This window comes from Thermobia domestica, chromosome 10 (genome assembly GCF_964235325.1).
Source record: "Thermobia domestica chromosome 10, izTheDome1.hap1.1, whole genome shotgun sequence".
In the NCBI taxonomy this organism is placed as follows: domain Eukaryota; kingdom Metazoa; phylum Arthropoda; class Insecta; order Zygentoma; family Lepismatidae; genus Thermobia; species Thermobia domestica.
Genome location: NC_137463.1, coordinates 267,730,859 through 267,757,012, shown reverse-complemented (window position 1 = coordinate 267,757,012; position 26,154 = coordinate 267,730,859). Strand labels below are relative to the sequence as shown.

Here is a 26,154-nt window from a genome sequence, read left to right as displayed (position 1 = left end):
AATTTTGATTCGTTCACGAATATTGTATTTACTGATAAGGAACAATATTAGATAAAAAAATAACGTCATTATTAATATGAGAATAATTTTAAACAAGGAACTGTAAACATTAATTCATAAGAAAACCAAATATTTTGTAAAACAAAGACAAACGAAAAATAATACATAGTATCAAAGATACCCCGATTTACGGAAAACTCAAAAAGAAATACTTATAGGAGAGAATCATGTTATTTGAGTCTGGAAAAAAGTATTGCAAATAACATGATTTTCTGAAAAGAATAAAAATTCTGATGGCAAGCAAATACCAACCGAAATGAAACATAATGATAAATCTGCTACAGAATAAAATTATGTTGTGGAATTATTTAAAGATGTTTTTAGCAAAAATTTTAATTTAGAATTAAGGTATCATGCATCCACAGGTATCATGCAAATAACCAGGATATGAAATCTTCATCTCTTATAGATCATGACGTAATAGATATACCCAGTATCACTAAATCTAATGTAATTCAAGCAATTAAAGTTATTAAGGGAAACACTACTCCTGGTCCTAACACTATTCCTTATCCCTGCAGCACGAAATTGTCAATGGTTCTAACAAATATATTTAATGCATCTCTGAGAAGTGATGAGTTTTCTTCAATGTGGGAACAAGTATATATTGCGTGTATACACAAATCATAGAATTATATATATATATAATATAGGCCAATAACATTAGTCAATGCATTTTGCAAGATATTGGAAATTATAATATACAAACATTTATATTTTAATGTAAAAATAAATTAATTTCACGACGGGTTTCATAAAGGGAAATCGATTGTAACAAATCTTTTACATTTTGCCGATTTTACATATTTAGGATTTAAAAATAAATTAAAAGTAAACACTATATGTATAGATATGTGAAAAACTTTTGATTCCATAGAGCACGAACTTCTTATTAATAAATAAGCAAATATATACCTATCTCCTTTGTACATTTTTCTGGTTTGTGAGTTATATAGCAAACAGAAAATTTAAAGTAAAAATTAGTTAAAATAACTTCTAGTTATGGTTGTACAACGAATGGCATACCTCACGGATCTCCTTTGGGACACCTTATTTTTTCCTTATTTATTAATGATCTGCCTGAAAAAATTAAATATTCAAATTTTTATTATATGCTGATTTAAAATTATTCAGAATAGTAAATATTGGGCATGATAACTATTTACTACAGGAAGGCTTAGATATTGTAAGTACATGGTGTAAAAATAACTTACTGAAAATAAATTGTGAGAAAACTAAATATGTATCACATATTAACAAAACCCAAAATTTAGCAAACATATTAATGATATAGTTCAAGGGGCCAGAAGAATAAGAGAGTTTATTTGAAACAATGGCCTGATGTAAAACTGTCAGCTCATATGTAACCTTCGTATATTTATACAAGATATTTGGAGGATCAAGACTAGAGTTTGGTAAACCATGATCCTTAAAGGTTGGATTGGACTAGGAGAAGTTAATTTAGGTAGGTTTACATTACAGACCTGCATATGCATCTTATTACCATCTCTGTCAAGATATATTTATACTATACCGTAAACTAGGGTTACTTGGAAAGTTTTTTTTCTTTATCATACTACCAAGGGCGCCCAACAGGGGGCAAGGTGGGGCGCTTGTCCCCCTTAGAGGAAATTATACTTCAGAATATCGAAAAACCCAATAGAATTTTTACATTAGTTACAGCAAAATTTGAAACTATATTTGAAACGTCGCTTATACTTGCCCCCCTCCCTTGGAAACTACAGCATGGGCAGTCATAACAAAATTTTACTGAGACTGAAACCTCCCAGAAACCAGAATGTGTTGTTTCCAAGTAGCCTTTGGGGCTACTTGAAAAATATATGTCTTTTCATTGTAGTAAGAGCTGTGTGACAGATAGGGCTACTTGGAAAGAACCACTTACAAGATCATATTTTCCTGAGAAGATTGATATGCAACATGCCTATGTTTCTTTTATAGTAATGCATTCCTAGGCTGTTTTAATTTTTTTTTTAAAAAAAGATACTTTTTTGCACAATCTTTTAGTTAAACAAAATACATTGTTGAACCAATCTAAACTAACTACAGTAATAAGCTTTCTTCCTGAAGGCCTTCAGAACCAGTAAAAAAAAAAATGCAATATGCTTTTATAAACCAAGTTTTTCAAACAATGCAAATGAAATTTTGCTCAATGCCAATATACGCATACGCTCTTGAGACTTCTTTAAGACCCTAAAACATGCCCTATACAATTTCATTTGTAAAAATATCATATGGTACTGTTATAATAATAATAACGTAATACAGTAAGATAAGGACAAAAATTCACATATTGAAATTCTTTGCTGCAAAGTCATATGTAAAAACTTGTTCTGTGCGGTTGTTAGCTAGGTTCAGGCAAAACTTCAATAATGTCATCGTTGTCTATCCCTCGGTCAATATCATCATTTTTAGTAGAAAATAGGAAGGAAATAAAAATCAATGGCCACAGATTGTCCCAGAAAGGAAGTGGAAATGTAAAATTAATTCTTCTCATTAGGAAACTTCTGAAATCTATGATACTTAACATAACCAACTAAAAATCACTTTCCATTACGGAAACACAGGAACAATTTACAGAAAATTCAAAAAACACAAAAAAGCATCAATTGCTGTGAGAATTTTTAGACCAGACTATAAATCAGAAGCAGCACTTATGACCATCCATATTCTTTCTTTTAGGTGCCTACTTTTAATTGGTCTGGAAGAAAACGACGTATCAGCCATAGTTCTCTCATTATTATACCATATAACACCAAAAATGTCAGTTTTCCAAATAGCCCCAGATTTTCCAAGTAACTGCAGTTTACGGTATCTATAAAATGATTATTCGTATTACATTTATACCAATAATGGGTCGGGTAGCAATGGTAGAGCGCTTTCTTACTGTGCGAAAGATTTCTTGTTCATGTGTTCAATCTGAAGACAATGTACGTTAGCAGCAGATAATGTCGTGTCCTTTCGTTTTTTCTAAGATTGTAGTTCTACCAACTCTTCGATAATGTTTGGCTTGGTCTTCAGGATACAGAGCATAACCCAGGGATGTGGAAATACCTCTATTTTTGCCCCAATAAGAAAAAAAGTTTGTTATGGTTTATGACTTTTCAACTATAACGGTTGTAACTGTTTCCTGTTGGACTTTTTATTTTATTTTTTATTCCGTCAATTCAGAGATGAGAAAACCTCTACGCGCTTTCAACAGAGAGTGAAACGTTTTCCTCAAAGCTAATCAAATTCTCATTATTTGTTAGTACCACATGCACTGGAAATAAACAGGGTAAAAAATATATATATATAATTTTCCCATGTTTCCAAATATCTCTGAAGAGAGAGATTTCCGTTATTATTCATAATGCTTTTCAAACAGAAATCTGTAAATGTGGTATTCTTAATAGCCTAATGAAAACAACAGTTAAAATTGAAGGCCATACTCATATGATGACTAACATGAACTCTACCCACTGTGCTTAGTGCTTAATCGTGTACTAACACTGTTTCTGTTGCTGTGAATCTTTCGCGTTAATCATGTGAGTATTACTTTATTTTAATTATCATAGTACAAACAGTGGGACAGATTTACTTTTAGCTCTACCAATATTTCGTAATTTTAAGCTCAAGTTTAGATATTGCAAATGACCGAGGAAAGTATGAGAAATAACTGAACATGTTTTATTTTATGTGCGACCAAAGAATATAACTATAATTAATGTGTCCATAATAACAAAAATTTTAGGAATGATCCCAAAAATTCCATCAAAAGAATCAAAGGCCACAAAATTTTTAACGGCCTGTAAATCGAGTTTCTGTATTTTCTACGGAATAACTACATCATACTGAGTAAAGCGATAATTTGGGTTTGGTTACACTGTATGTAGTTCTCCAGATATAAGGCCTACAAGAAAATTTTTGATTCAAATATACGAGGAGAGACCCAAAAGAAACTGGATTGAAAGAGCGCTGCCGTTCCTAAGCGTAGTAGAGAGTTCTCCTGATAAGTGGATCTAGTAGAGACCTTCCCAGATCAGTTGGCCAAGCGGCGTCTGCGTAGGAGGTTAACGTTTGATCGTATTATTGTTTTTCTCAACTGTTCTTGTTTGCCGCCTGCGAAATCGTTATGGTAGATTCAAATGAACAAGGAGTGTGTTTGCATCCTACTTAGGAAATCGGAAACGAAAACTTACCAAATGCTTCAACAGGCTTTCAAGAAGGATATTATGAACCGCACAGAATTTTTTGAGTGGTTTGGGCGCTTTAAGTATGGTGAGATGAGTGTTGAAGATCATGCTCGTTCTGGGTGTTCTTCATCATTTCGGAACGACGAAAACATCAAACAAATCTGCCCCAAAATAAGCGACGATGATATTTCAAAACAGGCAGGAGTGAGTTGGAGCTCGTGCCAGCGTGAGGTTTTGCGAATGAGACATGTTGCTGCTAAGTTTGTTTCTCGCCTGCTCACACAGGATCAAATCATTCGTCTGAATTTGAGCCAGGACGTGAAAAATCAGATTGAAAGTGATCCAAACTTTTGGACCTACATGATGACATTTTCCGAGAATTAAACAAAATCTAAAAGGAAAATGTTTTGATGGTGTAGAGGCTGTAAAAAGAACTTCGCAGAGCGCATTGGACGATAAAAAAGTTCCAGAGTTCCAGAGGTGCTTCAAGCAGTGGGAGAAATGAATCGCATTTAATGGAGAGTACTTTGAAGGAGACTGAAAGAATTTTGTAAAAAAAAATGTATTTTTTTTTTTTAGAACGAAAGTCCGGTTTCTTTTGGGTCCTCCCTCGTATTGCTAGTTTTTGGATAAAGGGCCACAAAATTTTTGAACGACCTCTAAATCGACTTTTCGTATTTTCTACGGAATAAGCAGAACATACTGAGTTAAGTGATATTTTGGGTTTGGCTGCATTATATGTAGTTCTCCAGAAATAAGGCGTATAAGAAAAAAAAATTGATTGAAATATATTGGATCTTTTGATCCAAAAATTTAGTGGTAGTGCCTTAAAATTTGGTATTGAGTAGCTACCTGACATACTTTTGATTAGTTTACGTATAGATTATCATGATAAGGTCCAACAAAAATTCTGTTTTTACTAAAATTCAGGATAATCTTAACTAACTAACCGAAATTCTTTTATCCTATACCTCATTTTGTACATTGTATCACATTCTTAATAAGACAATTTCTTCTCAAATTGAACGCCCTCGTGGGTATAGTGTTTGGCGCGGAGGCCTGGGTTCGATTCCGGCTAGGAAGTCATGTAGTTCGAATCCTACTTTAAGCTGTAGGTGCATATCTCTTAGCCTGGATAGTGAAACGGACGCTGAAATTCCAATCAATTAATTTATTGTCAACTAATATCGCTTTCCAACTGTCTCCAGTTTTGTACTTCTCTCTTCCAACAATTACTCTTACTTTCTACTATATCTTCCATCAGATCTCTAAATAACAGTTTCTTCTCAAATACTCTCTTAGCCAGTTTCTTTTCCTCTTTATAACTGTCTCAAGTATTGTTCTTCTTTCCTCCAACAATTACGCTTATATTTTAGGATACTTTCTATAACATCGCTAATAACACAATTTGTTCACAAATATCTTCCTAACCAGTTTCTATTCCTCTTTTTAACTATCTCCAGTATTGTTCTTCTTTCCTCCAACAGTTACTATTATTATACCATCAACCATACCATTTATCACTTCTCTAATAACACAATTTGTTCACAAATATTTTCCTAACCAGTTTCTATTTCTCTTTTTAACAACCTCCAATACTGTTCTTTCCTCCTCCAATACTTACTCTTACCATCAACCATACCTTCTATCATTCCTAATAACACAATTTATTCTCAAATACTAGTGCTACTCAGTTTCCCCCTTTTTAACCATCTCTAGTATCGTTATTCTCTCTTTCAACCCTTATTCTAACCTTCTACCAACTAATTATCTCCATTCTTCTCCCCACTCACATTCCTAGTACTTGCAGTCTTTTCACTCCTCTTCCGTGATATCTAAATTTTGCGACTAATAACACAGAGGATTAGGGCTCGACTATGTTGCCGTGAATGTGGTTTTGCAGTTGTACATTGTTTAGTTGTATTTCCTCCTATTTAACTTTGCAGATGCATCTCCTATAATTTATTTTACGTGATCTCTAACAATATAATGTTGAGATTTCTGTTTTCTCACTTCTAGACACTTGCCATATAACCATCAAATTTCTCACTATCCTTCATACTGGTTCGCAGTTCTCACACTTCAAGATGAATACCATTTCCGAGAAAATAGTAGTTACTCCATTCTTGATAATGCACAATACGTTCGCTATAAACGATTGGGCTGTATTGGGCGTTAATTTTTGTATTCTGAAATTCTATTATTTATCTTATGTATAAATTGTGTACTCAGACAATGTTCTTTCCTCGTGATATAACATTTCTGCTGTAAATTCTCTAAATACTGTATTATCCCGCAAATGATTTGTTGACAAACAACCTACACGTGCTTTATGTTTACTAGCATTAATCATGTGCGTCCATCTAGAATTTACTATGGTGATGCACGACTGGTACACCACTGATCATGTGACGACCGAAGGACCAGCAGTGCCACTTCCACACTGCAGCATCCATATAACTAGAAGAAAATGAAATGAAATGAAATCTTTGAGTTTTACGTCCCACGGTTTTGCCGGTTAGGCTAAAAAAGACGGTGATAATGAGAAATGAGTGAAAATGGTGGAATGAAGAAAGTGGGAGGAAACGGGAGAACCCCGAGAAAACCCACGAGCACGGTGTTTGTCCACCACAAAGTCCACACGGCGCGAGCTGGGATCGAACCAGGGATCCCAAGCACCAGAGGTGAACGCTGTACCACTGAGCCACCGCGCCCCCACATATAACTAGAAGAATCACAGCAGTCTACGGCTGATCACCTTTACTCTCTCAGCTTGCTTGGACCTTTGAGAGGAACCTAACCCAAAGATTGTAGTTTGCTTGGAACTCTAAACCTCCTTTCGTGCCCACTTAGTTTGCTCGAACTCTGTGCGACTTCTAAACCACCGTCACACAGCTTGCGTGGACCTTCTGGCCTATAATCCCCCCCCCCTTTGCTTGCGTGGAGCATTGAGGATCTTAAATTCACTCTCCATAAACCCGTTATTAACAGCTTCGAATCAGGACAGGGATTTCAATGATTTTATTGAGCTTCTGGTCAAAAGGGTCACGATTTTTGTTCCTGCCGCCTGGGTGTGTGTTTTCCTCTTCAAACTCGGCTGACCCGGTGACCCAGACACCTGTCATCCGAGAAAGCTTATAAGCATTACTGCAGAATGTTAAACTGAATTAATAGTATACACTACTCGTGGTCGAATTGGAGAACACGGTGACTCACCCAATGGTAGAGCACTCATCTTTAGTGCAAGGAGTACCTGCTTGATCCCGTACACACTTGTTAATGATGGAAAACACTACACATTCATCACGACTTAAGATATATATATATATATATATATATATATATATATATATATACTAAATTACAATACCTGTACGTCTACACAAACAATAAAATCTCTCTTGTTCAAAATAATTGAATTATTTATGCTATTTATTGCCTCAGCATCAATTCAACATTATTACCTAACATTCCATGGTCAATGCATTTAATTTTCTTACCATCTTCACTGTACATACCTTTCTTAAGTATCGTTTTTAAAAATATACACATTGAATTTAAGCCTGCCATACCTCCCGTAAAACGGGACAGTCCCGATTTTGGACCAGAGTGTCCCGCGTCCCCGTAAATTTAGTCGGGACAGGCAAATATCCAATATTTTAATACAATCTCATTTCTGTTCTCAATGTCAGTTTATCGAAAAGTGAAGAATCAAAAATTTTGGCAGCTGGGAACTCTATTATTAGTGAATGAATAATAAACTGTGACATGTAACAGTTTGCAGAAAGTTATGACATCCTCTCCGATTTCATAGCGAGCAAGCCAATAAACTCGCAGCGCAGAGTTACAGTCAAGATCTGCAATCTTTGATGAAGTGTAAGAGCTGAGCTGTTGCTGATAATACAAGTGAAGTTTTACAATTTTGTATCAACAATAATGCCTAAACGGAAGTCCTATTTGAAGAAGTATCCTTTTCTGAAAGTAATGAAGATGGACTATACAGTTAGCTGCAAAATTTGCCATGCTACTTTTTCCATTGCACATAGAAACTCAGACCCTCTTCAACACCAAAAAAAGAAGCAAATATAAGATGGCTTCGAGTGCTTCTACATCTTATGAGTGAGTTTTACTCCAGCAAGACACTGACGAGGAAACACGAAATTATAGACGAATTTATGCCCAAACGAAGTGTTTCTGTGTACAATTAAACCCGTTAGAGGGGAAAAAACCTCGATCTCAACCGTTCCGGAGATATAGAGGAATAAGGGGAAGGCTGGTGCTCTGATATTTTGCGAATTTTTGAATATGTAGCGTTAGTACAAGTAAAAGAGTCTTTTAAAAACGAATAATTCCTTCATCCAGGAAACTGTAGTAGTACGTTGCCTTAGACATGAGGGTTACAAAACTGAAGAGTCCATAAAAAATTCTGGGAGAAGAATGTTTTGGACTGGGAAGGCGAAAATACCAGAGTTTCATTGTTGCCTGAAAAAAAAAATAGGCGTGTCAGGTATCTATGTTCAGGTTTCTTGGTACGCTGAATCGAATAAAAGCATTATCAGTCAAATAGGATGAAATATTCTATGTAAAAAATGGTGGCTGTCCGAACTTTCCAAACATTTATATAACTTTTACAATTATTAACCGATCGGAACTATATGTGACATACAGTATAAAATTCGTGCCGGCTTTTATTTTTTAAGTTGAAGATACTATTTTTCTTATTGATCCATACATTGCGTTTCAATATATGTCACACAACTACACACTGTCGTACTTACGTTTGCAACAATATTTGTTTATGATTCATAGACCTATTATTTAATTTTTTTTTCTATAGCACATTTGCACATATTATAACATTGTATTTTTGTTCACACAATAACGTCTCTGTTCCTTTGGCAACGTAATTTATACATTTTTATATCACCTTTTCTCATTTTCTACGAACTAACGATGATATATTAGCATGTAATATCATACAATTTTGTTCTTCATGTCAATGACGTTTGTTATTCCTTAAGCTCGTTCTTTTTCGGGCGCCGGGTAAAAACTACACCACTCTCCTCAACATTCAACACCACTTTTATCCCACCTGGTGCATCTTTCTTAACGTTTCAATGCAATTTTCAAACATATTCACTCACAACATAGCCGAGAATTGACAAAATATAGGAGCACCAACCTTCCCCTTATTCCCCTATATCTCCGGAACGGTTGAGATCAAGGGTTTTCCCCTCTAATGGGTTTAATTGTACACAAAAGCACTTCGTTTGGCCATAAACTCGTCAACACTTTCGTGTCACACTTGAATTGGTTTCCTCATAAGTAAGTTAACAGAAATTATTTAAAAAAAATATTTTTGAGCGGCTAGGGGCGAAGAATTGTGGTTTGGTCTAGGGCTTAGAAAACTGTAAATCAGGCCCTGACAATCACAAGGAGAAAAATCAGCACTTGTCAGATTAAACTGAGAAATGTAATTTTGGCAAATACAGCCATGTAAATAAATATTGCCAAATGTGAAAAAAAGTATTGAAAGTAAATTGTACAGCTGATCTAAATAAAACAAGTTTATTTGCATATTGTTTTCCAGTGAAGCATTTCTATACAACGTCATCTCGAGTTTTTAAGGTGATTCTTTACTAGTTGCATTGTAAGTATCTTCACTCCGTACAATTAATTGCAGCGAATGAAGAGAGAAAAATAGTTTATAACCAGAGCTACAGTTCATTGGTTTTTGTTGGAAAGTTTGAGAGGAGGGAGGAACATTGAAGGTGTCCCGTATTCTCATGAAAATATATGGCAGGCTTAATTGAATTATTATTAAATTTTTATACTAGAAACATTAAAAAACTGACGAGAGAGGCAAGTTAGCCATGGTCTATAGAGAAAAGCGGAGAACAATGAAATAAAACATTATATTCAACAATATCTGATTCATTTCATACAAAAAGCCAAAAAGCGTGCCTTGAAAGAGTCATCTGTGCACTGTGTACACTGAGTAGATTGTTGATATAACTCAAAATACAAAGTTAGGATACCCAACAGTGTTGTGATTGATTGTTTCATTGTACCCCAAAAGTGGAACACAATGAAACAATAAAAATCTACATTTATAATAGTTGTGCTTTTAGATAATAACAATATAAATGCTCATTTGTCATCGTATTGAGAAGAAACTAATATTAATGTGTACGAGTATTATATTCTAAAAATAAAATCATTGTTTTGCTAAGTGAAATGCCTCAAGAAGCTCAACGAATAGATGAGAAATCAAAGTAGGACTTTAATTAACTCAAAATTTTAATTATGAAGCTGTTCAAAATCTTACTTTTCGTTAAAAAAAAAAAAAAAATATATATCTCAGTAAGTGTATTGAACACAGAAATAACAGTTGGTAGCCATCTGAAAACTAGTATCTGATATCACTACTGCTATAATATTACCGTACCATCTGAGTTTGCAACATTTGTTTCCGATACGTACTGAGTATATCAACATCTTTCATTGTGCCCCACTTTCCTGTAACTCATATTTAATGGTGATCTTCCGACATTTATGTAATGGTAAAAAGGTTCTAAGAAGTGGTAAGTTGAAATACTTTGGAACTCAAGCCCTGGAACGAAAACGGTGGGTTAGTGGCAAATTACTTGATTTATAAGATCAGTGGTTCCACCCCAGTTCATGTCAGCTTGCCTGCATCGTGTCCAAAATGCATTTTGATTACCATAACACTTTGAATCCTTCCTACCACAATCAAGCGCATGTGTAACTTTAAAATATTAAACAAAATTTTATGGTGTCACATTGAGAAAAATCCTTTATCCGGACAATGATATATTGTACAAATATACGAAATCCTTATGTTTACTACGGAAATTTCTACGGAGCATACGTTATCCATATGCTACATATGCACTGTCCTTTTCCCACTTAGATATTGAAACATGCCGTTACAGGACGTCTGACACCTAACAGTCTTCCGTATATTACACATGTATACGTACGTTATATACGTCAGCTATATGTTACATACGTCCATCTGTATGTGAGATCCTCACCACCTATATATAGTGCTTTTGTTCGTACGGAAAGTACGTTTGTTCAGAACACTTGTACGGAAAGTACGTTTGTTCAGAACACTTGTACGGAAAGTACGTCTGTTCAGAACACTTGTACGGAAAGTACGTCTGTTCAGAACACTTGTACGGAAAGTACGTCTGTTCAGAACACTTGTACGGAAAGTACGTTTGTTCAGAACACTTGTACGGAAAGTACGTCTGTTCAGAACACTTGTACGGAAAGTACGTTTGTTCGGAACACTTGTACGGAAAGTACGTTTGTTCAGAACACTTGTACGGAAAGTACGTCTGTTCAGAACACTTGTACGGAAAGTACGTTTGTTCAGAACACTTGTACAGAAAGTACGTATAAAATATACTGTTTCGATTATACGTTTGCTGTACGTTAAGTCCAAAAACTACAGGATTTAGTCTACACTTGTAACCTACGTTTTTACGTAAGCCACACACGTTCTTTTTTCAATGCTCTCGTTTTTTTTTTCGTTTTAAACAAAACACATTTCAAACATCAATTATTTTCTGAAATTATGTTCTTAAAACGTTTATGTGTAGATGCCTCTGCCTCTCTATCCTGTCAAGTTTCATCTTTTACTATTTTTTAAAAAAGAATTTCTCCCATCTATTCAATAAAATCTTCAAAAAAAAAAAAAAAAAAAAAAAACTTCTCATTTTCCATAATTTTCCAAAATGCAAATTACAAACGATTATTTGTCAATGCAAGTCACACAGACTACTTAATAATGGTTCATGCTGTTTGAGCGTACAATAGATGAACAGGAAGACATTGTATAGAATACCTATTTTTAACTTCCTAACGAGCGTGAAATTGAATTTTCAAGATTGCTTTACACTGGAAGCAGGCTAAGCGTGAAGATGTAATTTTTGTTCAGACGATTCCAGAAACAAGAAGTTTACAGAGAAGAGAAAATTCTGCTTCGTCTTCAAGATGAGTATTCGTATGTGATTTTCTACATTGTTACTTGTCACCAGTGGCGTATTTACCATTTTGTTTCTGGAGGGGCTTTGCTAACTTTCGGGGGGGGGGGCTTTTTTGCCTGAAAATGTGAAAATTCTGCAAGATATTTAATATACTTTACTATAGTAAGTAAGATTTCGGGGGGGGGGGATTAAGCCCGGAATCCCCCCCTAAATACGCTATTGCTTGTCACTCTTCTCCCTAAGCTTAAACATCAAGTGTTCTCTGTAGCTATTGAATAATTTGAAGCACTGCTAGATATTTTTTTGTTGTAAATTCTAATTCTGCGTTGATTGTTGACGTCACCGCTCAAGATCACAGGAAAAATTTACGTGGTGTTTTAAAGTATGAATAGAAATATTTGTGCTACGTATTATTCGTTGAATACCATGAAATGATCTACAAATTATTCTTCTATGTATTTCTTGTTACCAGGCATGTAAGCAGGAAATTATTTCCGGGGGGATCCCTAGCTTTTCGGGGATTCAAATTCAAGATAAGGATTTATATACTAAAATGCTAGAAAAGTTTATGTGTTTGTGATCAATCCTTTCAACAGTGAGTTCTCGAGAACCATAGGCAGTGCCGTAACTTAGATTTTTTTTCTGGGCAGGCAAGCATTAATACGTGTATTTGAGCCCTCAAAAAGTTGTTTTTCTAAATCTTGGGCCCCCTCTCTCCACCTTTCTCTTACTCTTTATGGGCCCCCGGAGCCTGTAGGCCCTTCGGCACGGCAAGATCTGCGGGGCTGTTAGTTGCGCCCTGGGCCCGTTCCATACATGACAAATTAATTAAGGGGACAATATTGACAAATCTCAAAGCCATACGAATAAATATTATTTCTAGGGTCCCTAATAGTAAACATTTTTTTTTACTGAAATGGACCCACGACACATTTTTGTTTAATTTACCTTTTATGTGCTGTTTGGGCAAGAAATGATTGCCTTTTGTTTCACTAACTGCCTCCTTGGCATTCTTTTTCGCTTCCTTTTTCAAAGTACGAAAATAAAAATGGAAAAATAGTGTTAGTTTTCAGAGCTTCAGAGCAAATTCTGTAAGTTTTCTTTCATTATTTCAAATTTTATGGAGTATGCCTAATGTCAGCTTTCTATATGTAAATAGACATATCTGTGTTTTGGATTTTTAATCGTAGGCCAATGAATTATGAATCCTGCAGGTTTGGCTTCAATCTTTCCAGTCCTTTTAGTTTAGATTCAAGAGCTTAAAACCTAACCAGAACTATATTTTAGCGCTAATCTGTAGGGTTGGGGAAACTGGAGTCCAAAAGAGAAACGTCAACATTTTCTACTCTCTTTTGTACACAAACGAGAACTTCTGTGCACAAACGAGCACAAACGGTACACCAACGCGTGAGACCATTTTGGTGATATTTGGAAAAGATAGAGGGACTGTCTAAATGGATTCATCACTATAGCAAGAAGCAGGAAGCCAGAGTTGACTTCGTTTTATTATCTGTGCGAAGCCATCTTGGTTTTATACTCGAGATCACTGTGGTATAGCATAAATGGCGGGGCATTAAAAATTCTTAAAGACGAAAACGAGGATTTTAATAAACTTACATTATGAACATAGATTCAAAGAGTCTTAAATGAATGTTGCGAAACGCTAAATGCAGAAACATAAAACCTAGGCAATACTATAGTTGAATCCAATGTTACAAATTACTGTTTTGTGCATCTGCTTTCTTCCTTAGATAGCCCCTGTTTAGCTATTTCATCAGCTTCAATTGTCTGGTTTTTAAATTTTTGATATCATTTCTATCTTATATTGCCTTATCCAACATATAAAAATAATTACTTTATTCTTACTATTATTATTTGAGTACTAATTAAGTATTAATATTGACTAGAATTAATGCATAAAGTTATTTGCTATTTCGTCTTTATGAGAGGATTTAGTTTCCGCACTCATGAAATTTTCGGTCGACTACACTGCGAATTAATGATGAGGTGAGGGCAGAGGTCCAGTACACGTAGTTACAAAGAGAAGAAAAACGTCACTATACATATACGTGCTTTTCGTCTATTTGTGCATAAATGCCATGCGAAAAAGAAAGAAGTGTCAATAGAAAAAGAACCTTGGCAATAAGAAACAGAGGTCAATTTTGCGAAATGAGTGTAGCGTCTTTTGCCATAATTCTGTTTAAGTGCATCAGATGTGACTATTGTTCAAATTTTCGTCTTTTTTTTTTTTAACTTTAGAATAAACAACATTTGTTGCAAGATTAATAACAACAATCATATCTGTATCTCACACACTTAGACAGCCATAAATGATGTAGCCATTAAAAAAAAAAGAAAAAAAGAAAAGAAAAGAAAAGAAAAAACACTGAATTTGAGAAAAATGGAATTTCAAAGAACGCCTTAATAGAGTATATTTCCTTTGAAGTAACGACATTGCTACCTAGGTATATTTCTCGGTGTCCCGACAAAACGTACCAGCGACAAAACGTACCACTTGAATTTTCGCGACAAAACGTACCACTTTTGACGACCTGTCATAAATGACAACCTGTCATGGATTAATTAAAGCATTTCTGATATTTATTCCACGACAAAACGTACCACTTATATAAATTACAACCTGTTTTGGACTAATTAAAACATTTCGGATATTTAATCCGCGACAAAACGTACCACTTCAAGCTTTTTTTTTTTCAGCATGATCACAGATTATTCTCCAGATCGAACAAACTTCTCTTAAAGGTTCTGTACGTGACAAACGTAACATTAAACACGTTTATCAGCGAGTAAGAGAACACGAGTCTTCCAAAATACATTAGACCAATGTGGGTGCTTACATATCTAACAAAAGAAAACATAATGTTAAGAAACTACTTCCTCATGAACAGATAAAACAACGGCAGTATAAGGTTGACAAGAACAGACAGGCAATATATCGAGTTGTCAAAGTGTAGAAACTCATTGGTAAAAGAGGGCTCATTTACAGAGGAAATGTAGCAGCCTATAAACTGAAAGACACAGCTATAGATCATGGAAACTTTTTGGGTATTATTCCTTTCTTAAGCAAATTTGATCTTCCGCTTAAAAGTAATTTAGGTAAGGTCACCGAGAAGAGTAATATACGAGGATAGTTGTCGCATAACTTTTACTAAACACGGTGAATTTTGTTTTGAATGCTATCAACACACTTATCAGAGAAGATATTTCGAAAGAAGTCTCTCAACCTTCAATATTTTCTGTTCTATTAGACACTACTCAAGATATAGTAGTTTCAGGCCAGTGCTCTATAGTTTTACGGTATGTTCTTAAAATGGTTGTTAAACAAAGTATTGTTGTCATTGTAAAATGCATATCTACCACAGGCCAGTGTCCTTGCGGTTTACTGCAGGAAATTCTGTGGAACTTGAACCTTGATATTAAAAAGTGTATTGGAAATTCAACCGATGGACCAAGTAACATGGAAGGACAATATTCGGATTTTTTCAATTCACCTATGATCAGTTACACTGTGATTCAGTTGATTTTGAGTTTTAGCAGCGAGGCTATATGAGACGGGACATACTGATTTACGGGAAATCCGAAGCACATGAATTCCTGCCAGGAATCGAACCCAGGTCTCCCACGACAAAGGCGCATACGCTAACCGCTTAACCACTAAGAAACTCAGTTACACGTGTGGTGTTACCCTCATATACTCAATCATGTCATATGTGATCTAACAAAAAATTGCATTGATTCTGTGTCATTGTTCTGCTGAATGACTGTGCAGAATATTTATGCGTGAGTCTTATCAGCGAATGGACATTTGGAAGATCAAATGTTAACAAAGGCGTCTTACAATTATTGCGGAAACAAGATGGTAGAAAACACACTGTTTTTCAGAAAAAGTTTGGTCATTTTTCGAACCCAGAAAGTGCTTTGTATATAGAGTTGACCATAATAATTAAGAAAATTGCTTCTACAGAAAATATCAAACCAAAGGCTAGGTGTAAAGCGAAAGGATATATAAAAGATCTTCTCAAGTTCAAAACAACTCGGACAGCACAAATGTTCCTTAAGATATTTCAAGTGACGACCTCTCTGTCAACCTATCTCCAAATAGAGGGTGCTGCTAGTGTAGTCCTATCGGATGGTGCAGACTACTCTGTTCCAAGAGAAAGAGTAGAGAGATGATTTTGAATCCGTTAAGAATGCAGCATTAAGCTTTGTAGAATGGACCAATAACAAATTTAAAGACTTAGAACGTGATTTCTTTTCTTTTCTTTTCTTTTTTTTTTTTCTATTGACCTGTCGACAATTCGCCTTCAGAGATGGACAAAGATTTTCTTGTAAATATGAAGATGAAGCTGCTTCTATCCAATGACCAGGAATTGCATCGAAGCATTCATACAATATTGGACATGGTAGTTTCGAGTATTTCTTCAAGATTCAAGAAGCAATGTACTTTATGGATTATTTGGACCCTACCCACTTCAACCAAGTAACAGAACTTCCAGACGTGCCTTTCGATAAACTTACATATTTTCTGAAAAACTTCAGTAAAGGAGTTTCCAAGGATACTATAAATGTATTCTCTTGGACTTTTGAAGGACGTGGATATCCTTGAAAGTCAGTCTTGATGACGAGCACAACCGAGAAAAAATGACTGTCCTGATGGTGCAAGTGATTCAGAATTAGGAGAAAATACATTTGTTTACAAGGAAAGCGAATGCAAAACGTGTTGCAAAATTGTCCAATGTGCTGCTTTTTAATTTTGCAGAATTGTAATGTGTGCAGTAATACTTATCCAGGTTTCCAGCATACAAATTTTTATTGACTTTGCCCGTAACTCAGGTAACATGTAAAAGAAATTTTTCAAAACTTAAATAAACTGAAATACATTAAAAATAGGATAACGAGTACTATGTCTCAGGAACATTTGAAAACATTTATGTTGATGTCTATTGAAAAAGATTTATTAAAAAATATTTCGAATACAAAAGTGATAGATACAGTAGCATCAAAAACTAGTACACTAAAACATCTGCTAATTTTGTAATATAGTATACGTTCTCCTTGAACTTCATATAATATTTTGAACAATTCAGAATAATATACTGATGAAAGAATATCAGGTTTTAATTGTCAATTGTTGATACTATTGACTTACTGTAGAAAGAAAACTGCAATTGATTTGTGACATTGAGATGCTGGTGGCCCTTGTAGGAGAAAGCGCCCGCGTCCCTCTAATAATGCCTATCCGTCTCTGGTCCAAAGCCTGGATAAAGTGTGATGGAAATCAGCAAATATTCAAATATTGCATATGCAAGATTCTTGCTGGTCTTGGTCTGGCGAGAATCTTGCAGGTATTGTCTTGGTGTTGCGAGAATCTTGCAGGCATGGTCTTACGTTAGTCTTAGCCTTAGTCTTAGTCTTGGTCTTGCATCGCTACTTTTTTCACCAGCAATCTGTTCAACTTTTAACCTTATTTTAGCCGGTATGTATATACTTATATGCCGTCCTATCAAGTGGTACGTTTTGTCGCCTGTCATTATTTGATGACTGATTAGAAGACTCTTCACAAGTAGCCCTTCAGGCAAGTGGTACGTTTTGTCGCTTGTCATTATTTAAAGTGTTTTTAGAAAACCTTTCACAAGCATCCCTCAGGGTAAGTGGTACGTTTTGTCGGTGGTACGTTTCGTCGCTAGTACGTTTTGTCGCGTATTCATATTTCTCTCCTCAAATATTAGATTTGTTATATCCAGTGGCGTTTTTCAAATTATTTAACAACCGGTTCTCTACGCGCGTTAGGCGCGGTTTCGGTTTCCAGTGGGTGGGAGTGATATAGTCTGTCCTGAAAGACACATTTAACTCAATAAAGCAAACGAACAGCCAAGTCTATGATTAGTCCAGTAAGTTAATATTATTATTATTATTATTATTATTATTATTATTATTATTATTATTATTATTATTATTATGTAGTATACTATTAATAGTATTATTATTAGTACTATAATTAGCAGTGGCGAATCTAAGGGGGCTATAGGAGCTATAGCCTCCCCCTTGAAGCTCAGGTATACACTGGATAAAATTGGCTTCAATCCTGTTTTACACTGGATAAAACGGCAAACAATGGTTTAGCCCCTCCCTTGATCATATCCTGGATCCGCCACTGGTACTTATACAGTATTAGTGTCTATTATAGGCTACTACATTGCAGAAGTTAAAACAAACTACAATTGTTACGGAAAAAATCACACTGGAAATCCATCGTGGCTAAGTGGTTAGCCTACGCACCTTTGGCGTGGGAGACCGGGGCTCAATTCCTAGCGGGAGCCATGTGGTTCGGATTCCACGTTAATTAGTAGGTCCCGTCTCATATAGCCTCGTTGCTGAAAGGGACATTAAACTCTAAATCAACTCAACGGAAAATATCACTGATCGTTAAGATATGACAGAATTGTAACACCGAGTTGTCTGTTTCGTAATTTACCAATTAGATACAAAATATCATGTGACTGCAATATATATTTCTTCTGGTCATTGAAACATAGCAGCGACGCCTATGTAAAGTCAATTCATGGAGCGAGTGGTCCTGGGTTCAATTCCCGATAGAAACATTCGGTTAAAAAAGTGTAAAAGCTTTTGCAGACCAGATATCCTGAGACATTTCCTGCGATTTCCTCATCCATACCAGGCAAATGCCAGGATGGTACCTAACCTACAGATTCGAGGCTGCTTCCTTCCTTCATATTCCTCTGATATAGTGTGATCTCCGAGGAACGTCATCCCTCATACGTGACCAGCTAACATAGTCATAGTTGCCAAAAGGGCAGAAAACTAATTCCTAAATACTAAAAGTCAAGATATCAGGTGACCCTTTTCATATCGCATTGCTCAAAGCAACAAAAAAATTGCGTTTATAAATACATGTTCGGGATCTAACCACATGCTACAGAAACGAGCTGCATCTACACATAAATATGATTATATTTCCCTTTTATGAGATACTGTAGAAAATTCAGGTGTCATGCCTCAACCACAGCGTTATTAATTGTCTCTTTAAAGTATCAGAAACGAAGGTTACAAGACCAGTATTTCTGAAGTTTGGTCTGTTGTGGAGAAATGAGAGATCTCAAGTACAGTACTGACAGAATCTTAAAAATCTTCGTGGGTGGTAATCGGAACTGTCCGAACAGTCATATCCTCTTACTAGTGACATTGGATCTTTACCGAGCGAAGTAGCGCAAGTGGTAGAGCGTTGGCTTCGCATTCGGGAGGTCGTGGGTTCGAATCCCGCTGCCGACCATCCTGACTGAGGTTTTCCAGGGTTTCCCTCAGTCCTACCAGGCAAATGCTGGGATGGTACCTACTAAACAGGCCCTGGCCGATACATTCCCAAATCCTTTCCATTGTTGTTGTTGTTGTTGTTGGATATCCAGTGTAAAATGGCCTCTGAGCTGTATCTGGTGATTGTTAAATAAATAAATAAATAAAATAAAATAAATAACTTATAAATAAATAAATAAATAAATAACTTATGTTCAACGACGTTGCCATAGCTTTGGTCCCAATTACGCTGTGATTAATGGCTTATACATGTGGGTTCTTTCTTTCTATATAGAGAAGGGGGAAATAAACAAACACTGACCAACTTGCCTGCATATATAGATCATTCCTTCTCAATGGATAAAAGAAATATTCTGAAGGTTGAAAGTGTCAAATAACAAAGCAACATCAAGCACTCGGAGTTTCCAGACTACTTTTTTCTTTCTTTTTCGTCAAAACCTTTCTCAAGTGACAGAGAGGAATTCTGGTCGAGAATTGTCAGCTAGCTAGAATTTCTTGGCAATACCGGATTTCGGAGAAAATATCTGTTTCACTACCATGTAGTAGGAGGAGAAGGCTAATAGGTCAATTTTCCATACCTCCCCCCAAGCAGAGTTGTAAACACAATGGCGACTCGTTTGGAAAACTGGTCTCGCGAAGAAGTTCGCTCACTTATTCGATTTCTGTGGACGAAACACGACCAAGCACGGAAGTTACTCTGGGACATCATCAAAGGCCTTCCAAACGACTTTCCCCTGTTCCCGCACTTGAAGGAGTACCAGAAGGCCGTCCCTTCGCTTCAGACGAGGTGGTGAAACACTTCGTGACAACGTGGCTGAAGACGCAAGGACAGGTTTTTTTTGAAATGATAGAATCTTCAAACTCATCCCAGGTTGCGGCAAGTGCCTCAAACGACATGAAGACTATGTCAAAAATAACCCAGTGTATGTACTATCTGTTGGCTGTATTAATTGTATGAAATAATATTTACATGTTTTACTGCAGGCTTGATAACCTTACTTTCCGATCACCCTCGTATATAACAGATTCTCAAAAATAATTCTAGAAAAATAATTGATTTTTGCGCACGTACTGGATCTAGACATGGATACACAATTTTAAGAAGCAGCTCCGGGAATCTTAAGAAATTTTAGCAACCGATTGGGCCAAACCAGCTGAATGGCATAATTGCACATCCAAGGGCGCCCATGTTGTGGTTTCCAGGGGGGGCAAGTATAAGCGATATTACAAATGTAGTCTCAAATTTTGCGGGAACTATTCTAAAATATCTATTGAGTTTTCGATCTTCCGAAGCACAATTTCCTCTAAAGGGGATTTCCGGCAGGAGCTCATGTGGTTCGGATTCCACGTCTCATATAGCCTCGCTGCTGAACGGGACGTTAAACTCAAAAATCAATCGATCAATCCTCTAAAGGGGAGGGGGCGAGCGCCCCACCTTGCCCTCCCTGATGGGTGCCCTTGTGCACATCTAATATACTGTATATCCAAACGACTTCCTAACATGAACAACTACCTTGCAAAATCTGTTTATAGTCTGTTTCCAACGTTAGAAATAAGTCTAGAACGAACTTTGACTTACTACCATTACATACGCGGGTAATAATGTAACTTTATTGTTAATAAAACTGTCAACTAACGAGTGATAAAAAAAAAAAATCTAAAATGTCACCGCAGGGTTTCGTAAAACCGACTTGCAGATCTGCCCACAAGTCTGGTTCATTCTTCGGTCAGCATTTGCAGTCGAAGTTTCTCAAGGTTAAATATAACGTTATAAACAGCAGTGAAAGAACATTTCAAAACGCGAATTCACAGACAAAAAAGAGAAAGAATCGATGTTATGAAAGTTTCCCAACGCACGGATTAACAATTTGTTCACTTTCCCTCCCCCTGCAACGATTCCAATAATTTTGCAGATCATTAACTACATTCCTTACGCTTTAAAATTCCTCTAAAACGTTTATTTTATCTCTAAAAAAATGAATATATGAACTTCTACTTGGTGTTGGAGAAAATAACGTTTTATCTGGCTTGAACATGTTGCGTATGTTCCACTACTGATAAGAGTTGCTACTAATTTCCCGGAACAATGTAAAACTTGAAGAACGTAAAAATCGATTGTTTTCGGTCGACTCAGTAGACATTAAAATGCGACCGTGAATGCAACAGAATTAGAGAAATGTAAAGCTATAAATTCATTGCACACAGAATTATGGAGAGACTGTTGAATTTTGCTTTCTGTTCTTGCATCCGTGTGAAATCGTATTGTGATATGATATGGTCGTAGACGAGTTTTCAGGTAAAGTAGTAAACGTTATAAAATAGATTAAATAGAACATAAGGTAAATTAACTGTGTGGCTTGTTACTTTCGACACATTTTGTTTGCTTGTTTTACGCTAATAAATTTAAGGCTTACACTTTTCTTTCTGGCGCTCAATCTTTTGACTAAAAGTTTCTTACAATAACACATTAAAATACAAAAATACAAAATAATTAGACATGAAAAGTGAAAGAATAACAGTATAACGGCGAAGATTATAAAAATTAGCTATTTCTTTAAGCATGTTGAATAGCTGCGTTTTCTGTTTTTGAGCCCATTCGTTTATGTGGGAGAGAACGTATTCTTTCTATTATTCTTCTTTATATTATTTTGTCAGTTTTTTAAAGGTTAAATTGGAAATGAAATGAAATCTTTGAGTTTTACGTCCCACGCTTATGCCGGTTAGGCTAAAGCAGACGGTGATGATGAGTAATGAATGAAATGGTGGAATGAAGGAAGTGGGGGAAACGGGAGAACCCCGAGAAAACCCACGCATACGGTGTTTGTCCACCACAAAGTTCACTTGGCGAGGGCTGGGATCGAACCCGGGACCCCAAGCACCAGAGGTGAACGCTCTACCACTTTTTTTTTTTAATTACTGAAACTACTTATATCTAATTTTATTTGCTTTACTCATTTTTAACTTGCTTTCTGCAATTACCTAGAGCGACAGGGACACGAACATAGAACAGTTAACATCGAGGACAGTTAAAATCACAAAGGCTCTCCCACCGGGAATCGAACCCGGGACCCCGTACACCAAAGGCACACGTGCTAGCCATTAGACCAGCGGGGAGGGCTACCACTGAGCCACCGCGGCCCACAGTTGAAATTGGGCACGAAGCATGATGAGACAGATCTTGCCAGGGCCGATTCGAGATTTTCTTACCGGAGGTGGAGGTGGTGGACCAATAATAACCAAAATAATCAATCACACTGAAACTCTTCAAAGTGACAATACTTTACTCCCTACAACGTTGATGCGTAAAACGAAGGAGAGTATTTTATAGAACAGTGGTCGCCAAACTTATGAACAATGTGACCACCTAGCAAAAATATTTCGTACTAACCTAGGCAGAAAAAAAGTACTTGATCTGGGGAAAAAGTACTAAAATTTTATGTGCTCGCGTTTCATCATATTTATGACTTTTTACCACCCAGCAGCTCTCCCTTCCCTTTGGGGTGGGGGAGTGACCCCCACATTCTTGAAAGGGCCCCCAACTTTATTTTTTTTACAGTCAAAATTCGATACAAATCGTGCAAAGAACCACTTACACCCTCCCAATTTTCACTTTTACATCCCCAAACTAACACATCCTGGCGGAATAAGTGCTTAATTGTCGTATTAGAACTCACTATAAAACCACGAATGTAACACAAGTATGACAAATATAGAAGATGTCGGGAGAAAACAAGAAATATCATAAAATTGTCTTAATTGAGAAAATCGAGTTTTAATTCGTTAATAGTCTACTGTTTGAACGGATCATCAAATATGTAATAATTTATTGTTTACTGTGGTCATTTATTAGTCTTAACCCTTCGTTCTTTGGCACTTTTGTATTCCTATTTTCCCCAATACAATGAATTATAAGTTACAGCAAAAAATTGATAGAAATGGATCTGTTTCTTCCCAACACCCTTAACAGTGAAATTTTCGTACATTGTCAAATGTTCATGAGATTCTTTTTTTCTCTCCCAAATGTATTTATGAGAAAAGATGAGGAGGAGAAATGTACTAGATTTGTTGGTGAACATACTAGAACACTAAAATATTATAAAAAGGTACTGCATCTAATACGAAAGTGCTAGCGGTGGTCACACTGCTTATGAAGTTTCTGAACTAAAGTACCTTTTTAAAATCCTACTGTCAGCTACCAACCAAGGGAACTACCAACATTTTTTTTTTAAATCTTACATTTGCAATAAACAAATGGCAACACTGATCAAGGTTACCCACCCGGAGCGTTAAAGCAATCTACAGAAAATGTCCCCGCCAGCTACTAGTAGCTCGCGAAAGACAGTTTGGCGATCACTGTATATAAAGGGTCGCAAGTGGCATACAGGAACTAAAAATGTTGTCTCCTCTTGGCTTCTAGTGGCTCCGCATAGCGTAGTCAACGCTCTCGCCTTCGGTACGAGCGGTCCCGGGTTCGATTCCCGGTGGGGGCACTCGGTTTAAAAAGTTTTTTCAAACCGGGCTTACTGAATTAGGTTTTCCTCATTCACACCAGGCACATGCCGGGGTGCCCAGGCAGCTTCCTTCATTCCTTTTCCTCGGATAGTGTGATCGCTGAGGAACATCACCTCTCATACATGACGGTCTAACATGGCCATAGACGCAGAAAACCCAGAAATCTAATTCTTAAATCCTCCTGGTTTCTGATTTCTTAGCTATTTGAGAGATGTTATATTGTTTTGTTTGCTGAGTCCTTCTCCATCAACCTTCAGTAAATCGACTTAAACTATTCCTTTTGCAAAGCGCCGCTTTCTTAGAGAAGTCCGAAACGGAAACATCATGCTAGAAAGTTTCAGCAAGTGTTGCTATTATCAGTGTTAGCTTCTCAGTTTAGACAGTGTATATTCACAACGAAGGGAGATGGGGCACCTGCTCCAGTACATCCCTCTAAATCCGGCCCTAGATCTTCCTATAGTAACACACACGCTTATAAAAATGAGACCTGACTTTCACATAGATACGAAAAAAAGTTTTTTTTTAATTTTAAAAATGGTTATTTTTTGCTTCTTTGGGCTTTTCGAGATTTTCTTACTTTTTTGCTTTCCCATAGTGAATTGTACAATTAAACAGTGCCTTTACAAAATTCAGAACTTGTATGTTCAGTTGAGGCCTGGCTATTATAATTGGTTGCCTGCAAGTGGAAGTTATGCAACGCCACATGTCATAGGTACAATTTTGGTCGGCTCGAGCTGTTCGCTCAGTTGAACCGGGCTGAGCCGACTACCCGGCATGGGCTCAAAAATTCGACCGTGCAGATCTCAGCCTTGATGATAAGAACTACAGTATATACTTATATTATTTCTCACGACATTTGAAACTGTCTCGTTATAAAAATCTATTGTCTCGTCTCGATAACGAGACGACACGAGATACAAGTAGTGTCTGTCCCGTGTCGTAAGCAATACTAAAAGTCTTCGACATTTCTGTTTACATTTCTCATGGCTTTCTCTTTCCAGTCTAATCAAGCCATGATTTCAAAACGAGTTAAAATGAGCTGAACGAGCAAGCCGTTTATCAAATTCAATTCGACTCGAAAAACGACCTCAAAAACAGTGACTCGGCTCGGAACTCGACTCAAGAAAATTACCTTTGATTCTACTCGAAATTCGAGTCGACGAGCCCATCCGTTGTATATTTTACCGTAAAAGAATCGAAATGTAAATGCCATTTGTGTGGGCACATACAGAATAAAATTTCAAAACTTTACAATTATTGCTCAAATTAATGCTGTCACCCATTTCGAACATTTTAAAAGCATTTCCATAACTGTTTCCCAAGTGGCTCTCTTTATCAACTAAAGGTAATTTCGTGAAGTTTAGTAAAAAGTCGATAATAAGCCTCTTGAAAACAGCTCTTACTGTAAAAGAACAGGCTACATATTGATCGCTTTTGGCTGTTGCAATGGTTTGTTCAAGCAGCTTGATAAAATTTCAGCGTAGCGTAACAACAAAACCTGCTTCACTTATATTTAAAAATAAAATTAAAAAAAAAAAAAGGTCCGACTAGAGAGATGAGTGTAGGGGCACTGGATTCTACTTCGCCATAGGCGCCGAAATCTCTAGCTATAGGTCTGCCCATGAGACTGGTGAAATTAATCGTCTGGCGTGGAACCGCAGTCTCAATCAATCGAAATCAGAACCTCCCCTTCGCAAAGCGAGACCGTTATTAATTCTACGGAACTATTTTGGCATGAGTCGTCCAGAGGAGTTGTGGTGCAATAGAAGCTCTACACAAACACCTGGGACATGCGTGACATACAGCAATGAAAGTCCTCAGAGAGGTAATTGTGATATAAAAATAAAGATAATATTCTTAAAATTGTTCAACTAGATATGATTTTTCTGTTTTTTCTCCCTCAACTGCTAATAAATGTATCGTAATAATATTTTACATAACATGCAGAATAACCATATTAAGATCTGTGAATCTGCAAGCACGTAAAATATGGCGACCTCGAATAGATGTAGCTAATT

At 36.3% G+C, this 26,154-nt stretch overlaps 1 protein-coding gene across 1 annotated transcript in view; it reads left to right on the top strand.

Moving 5' to 3' along the window:
* The first annotated feature begins 21,793 nt into the window (after positions 1-21,793).
* Positions 21,794-26,154, top strand: part of LOC145663203 (acyl-CoA Delta-9 desaturase-like) — an 87,375-nt gene continuing 83,014 nt past the window's right edge. Inside the window, exon 1 of the mRNA XM_081729553.1 lies at positions 21,794-21,920. Within this exon, the coding sequence (XP_081585679.1) occupies positions 21,899-21,920 (22 nt within the window). The 5' untranslated portion in view covers positions 21,794-21,898. The remainder of the gene's footprint in view (positions 21,921-26,154) is intronic.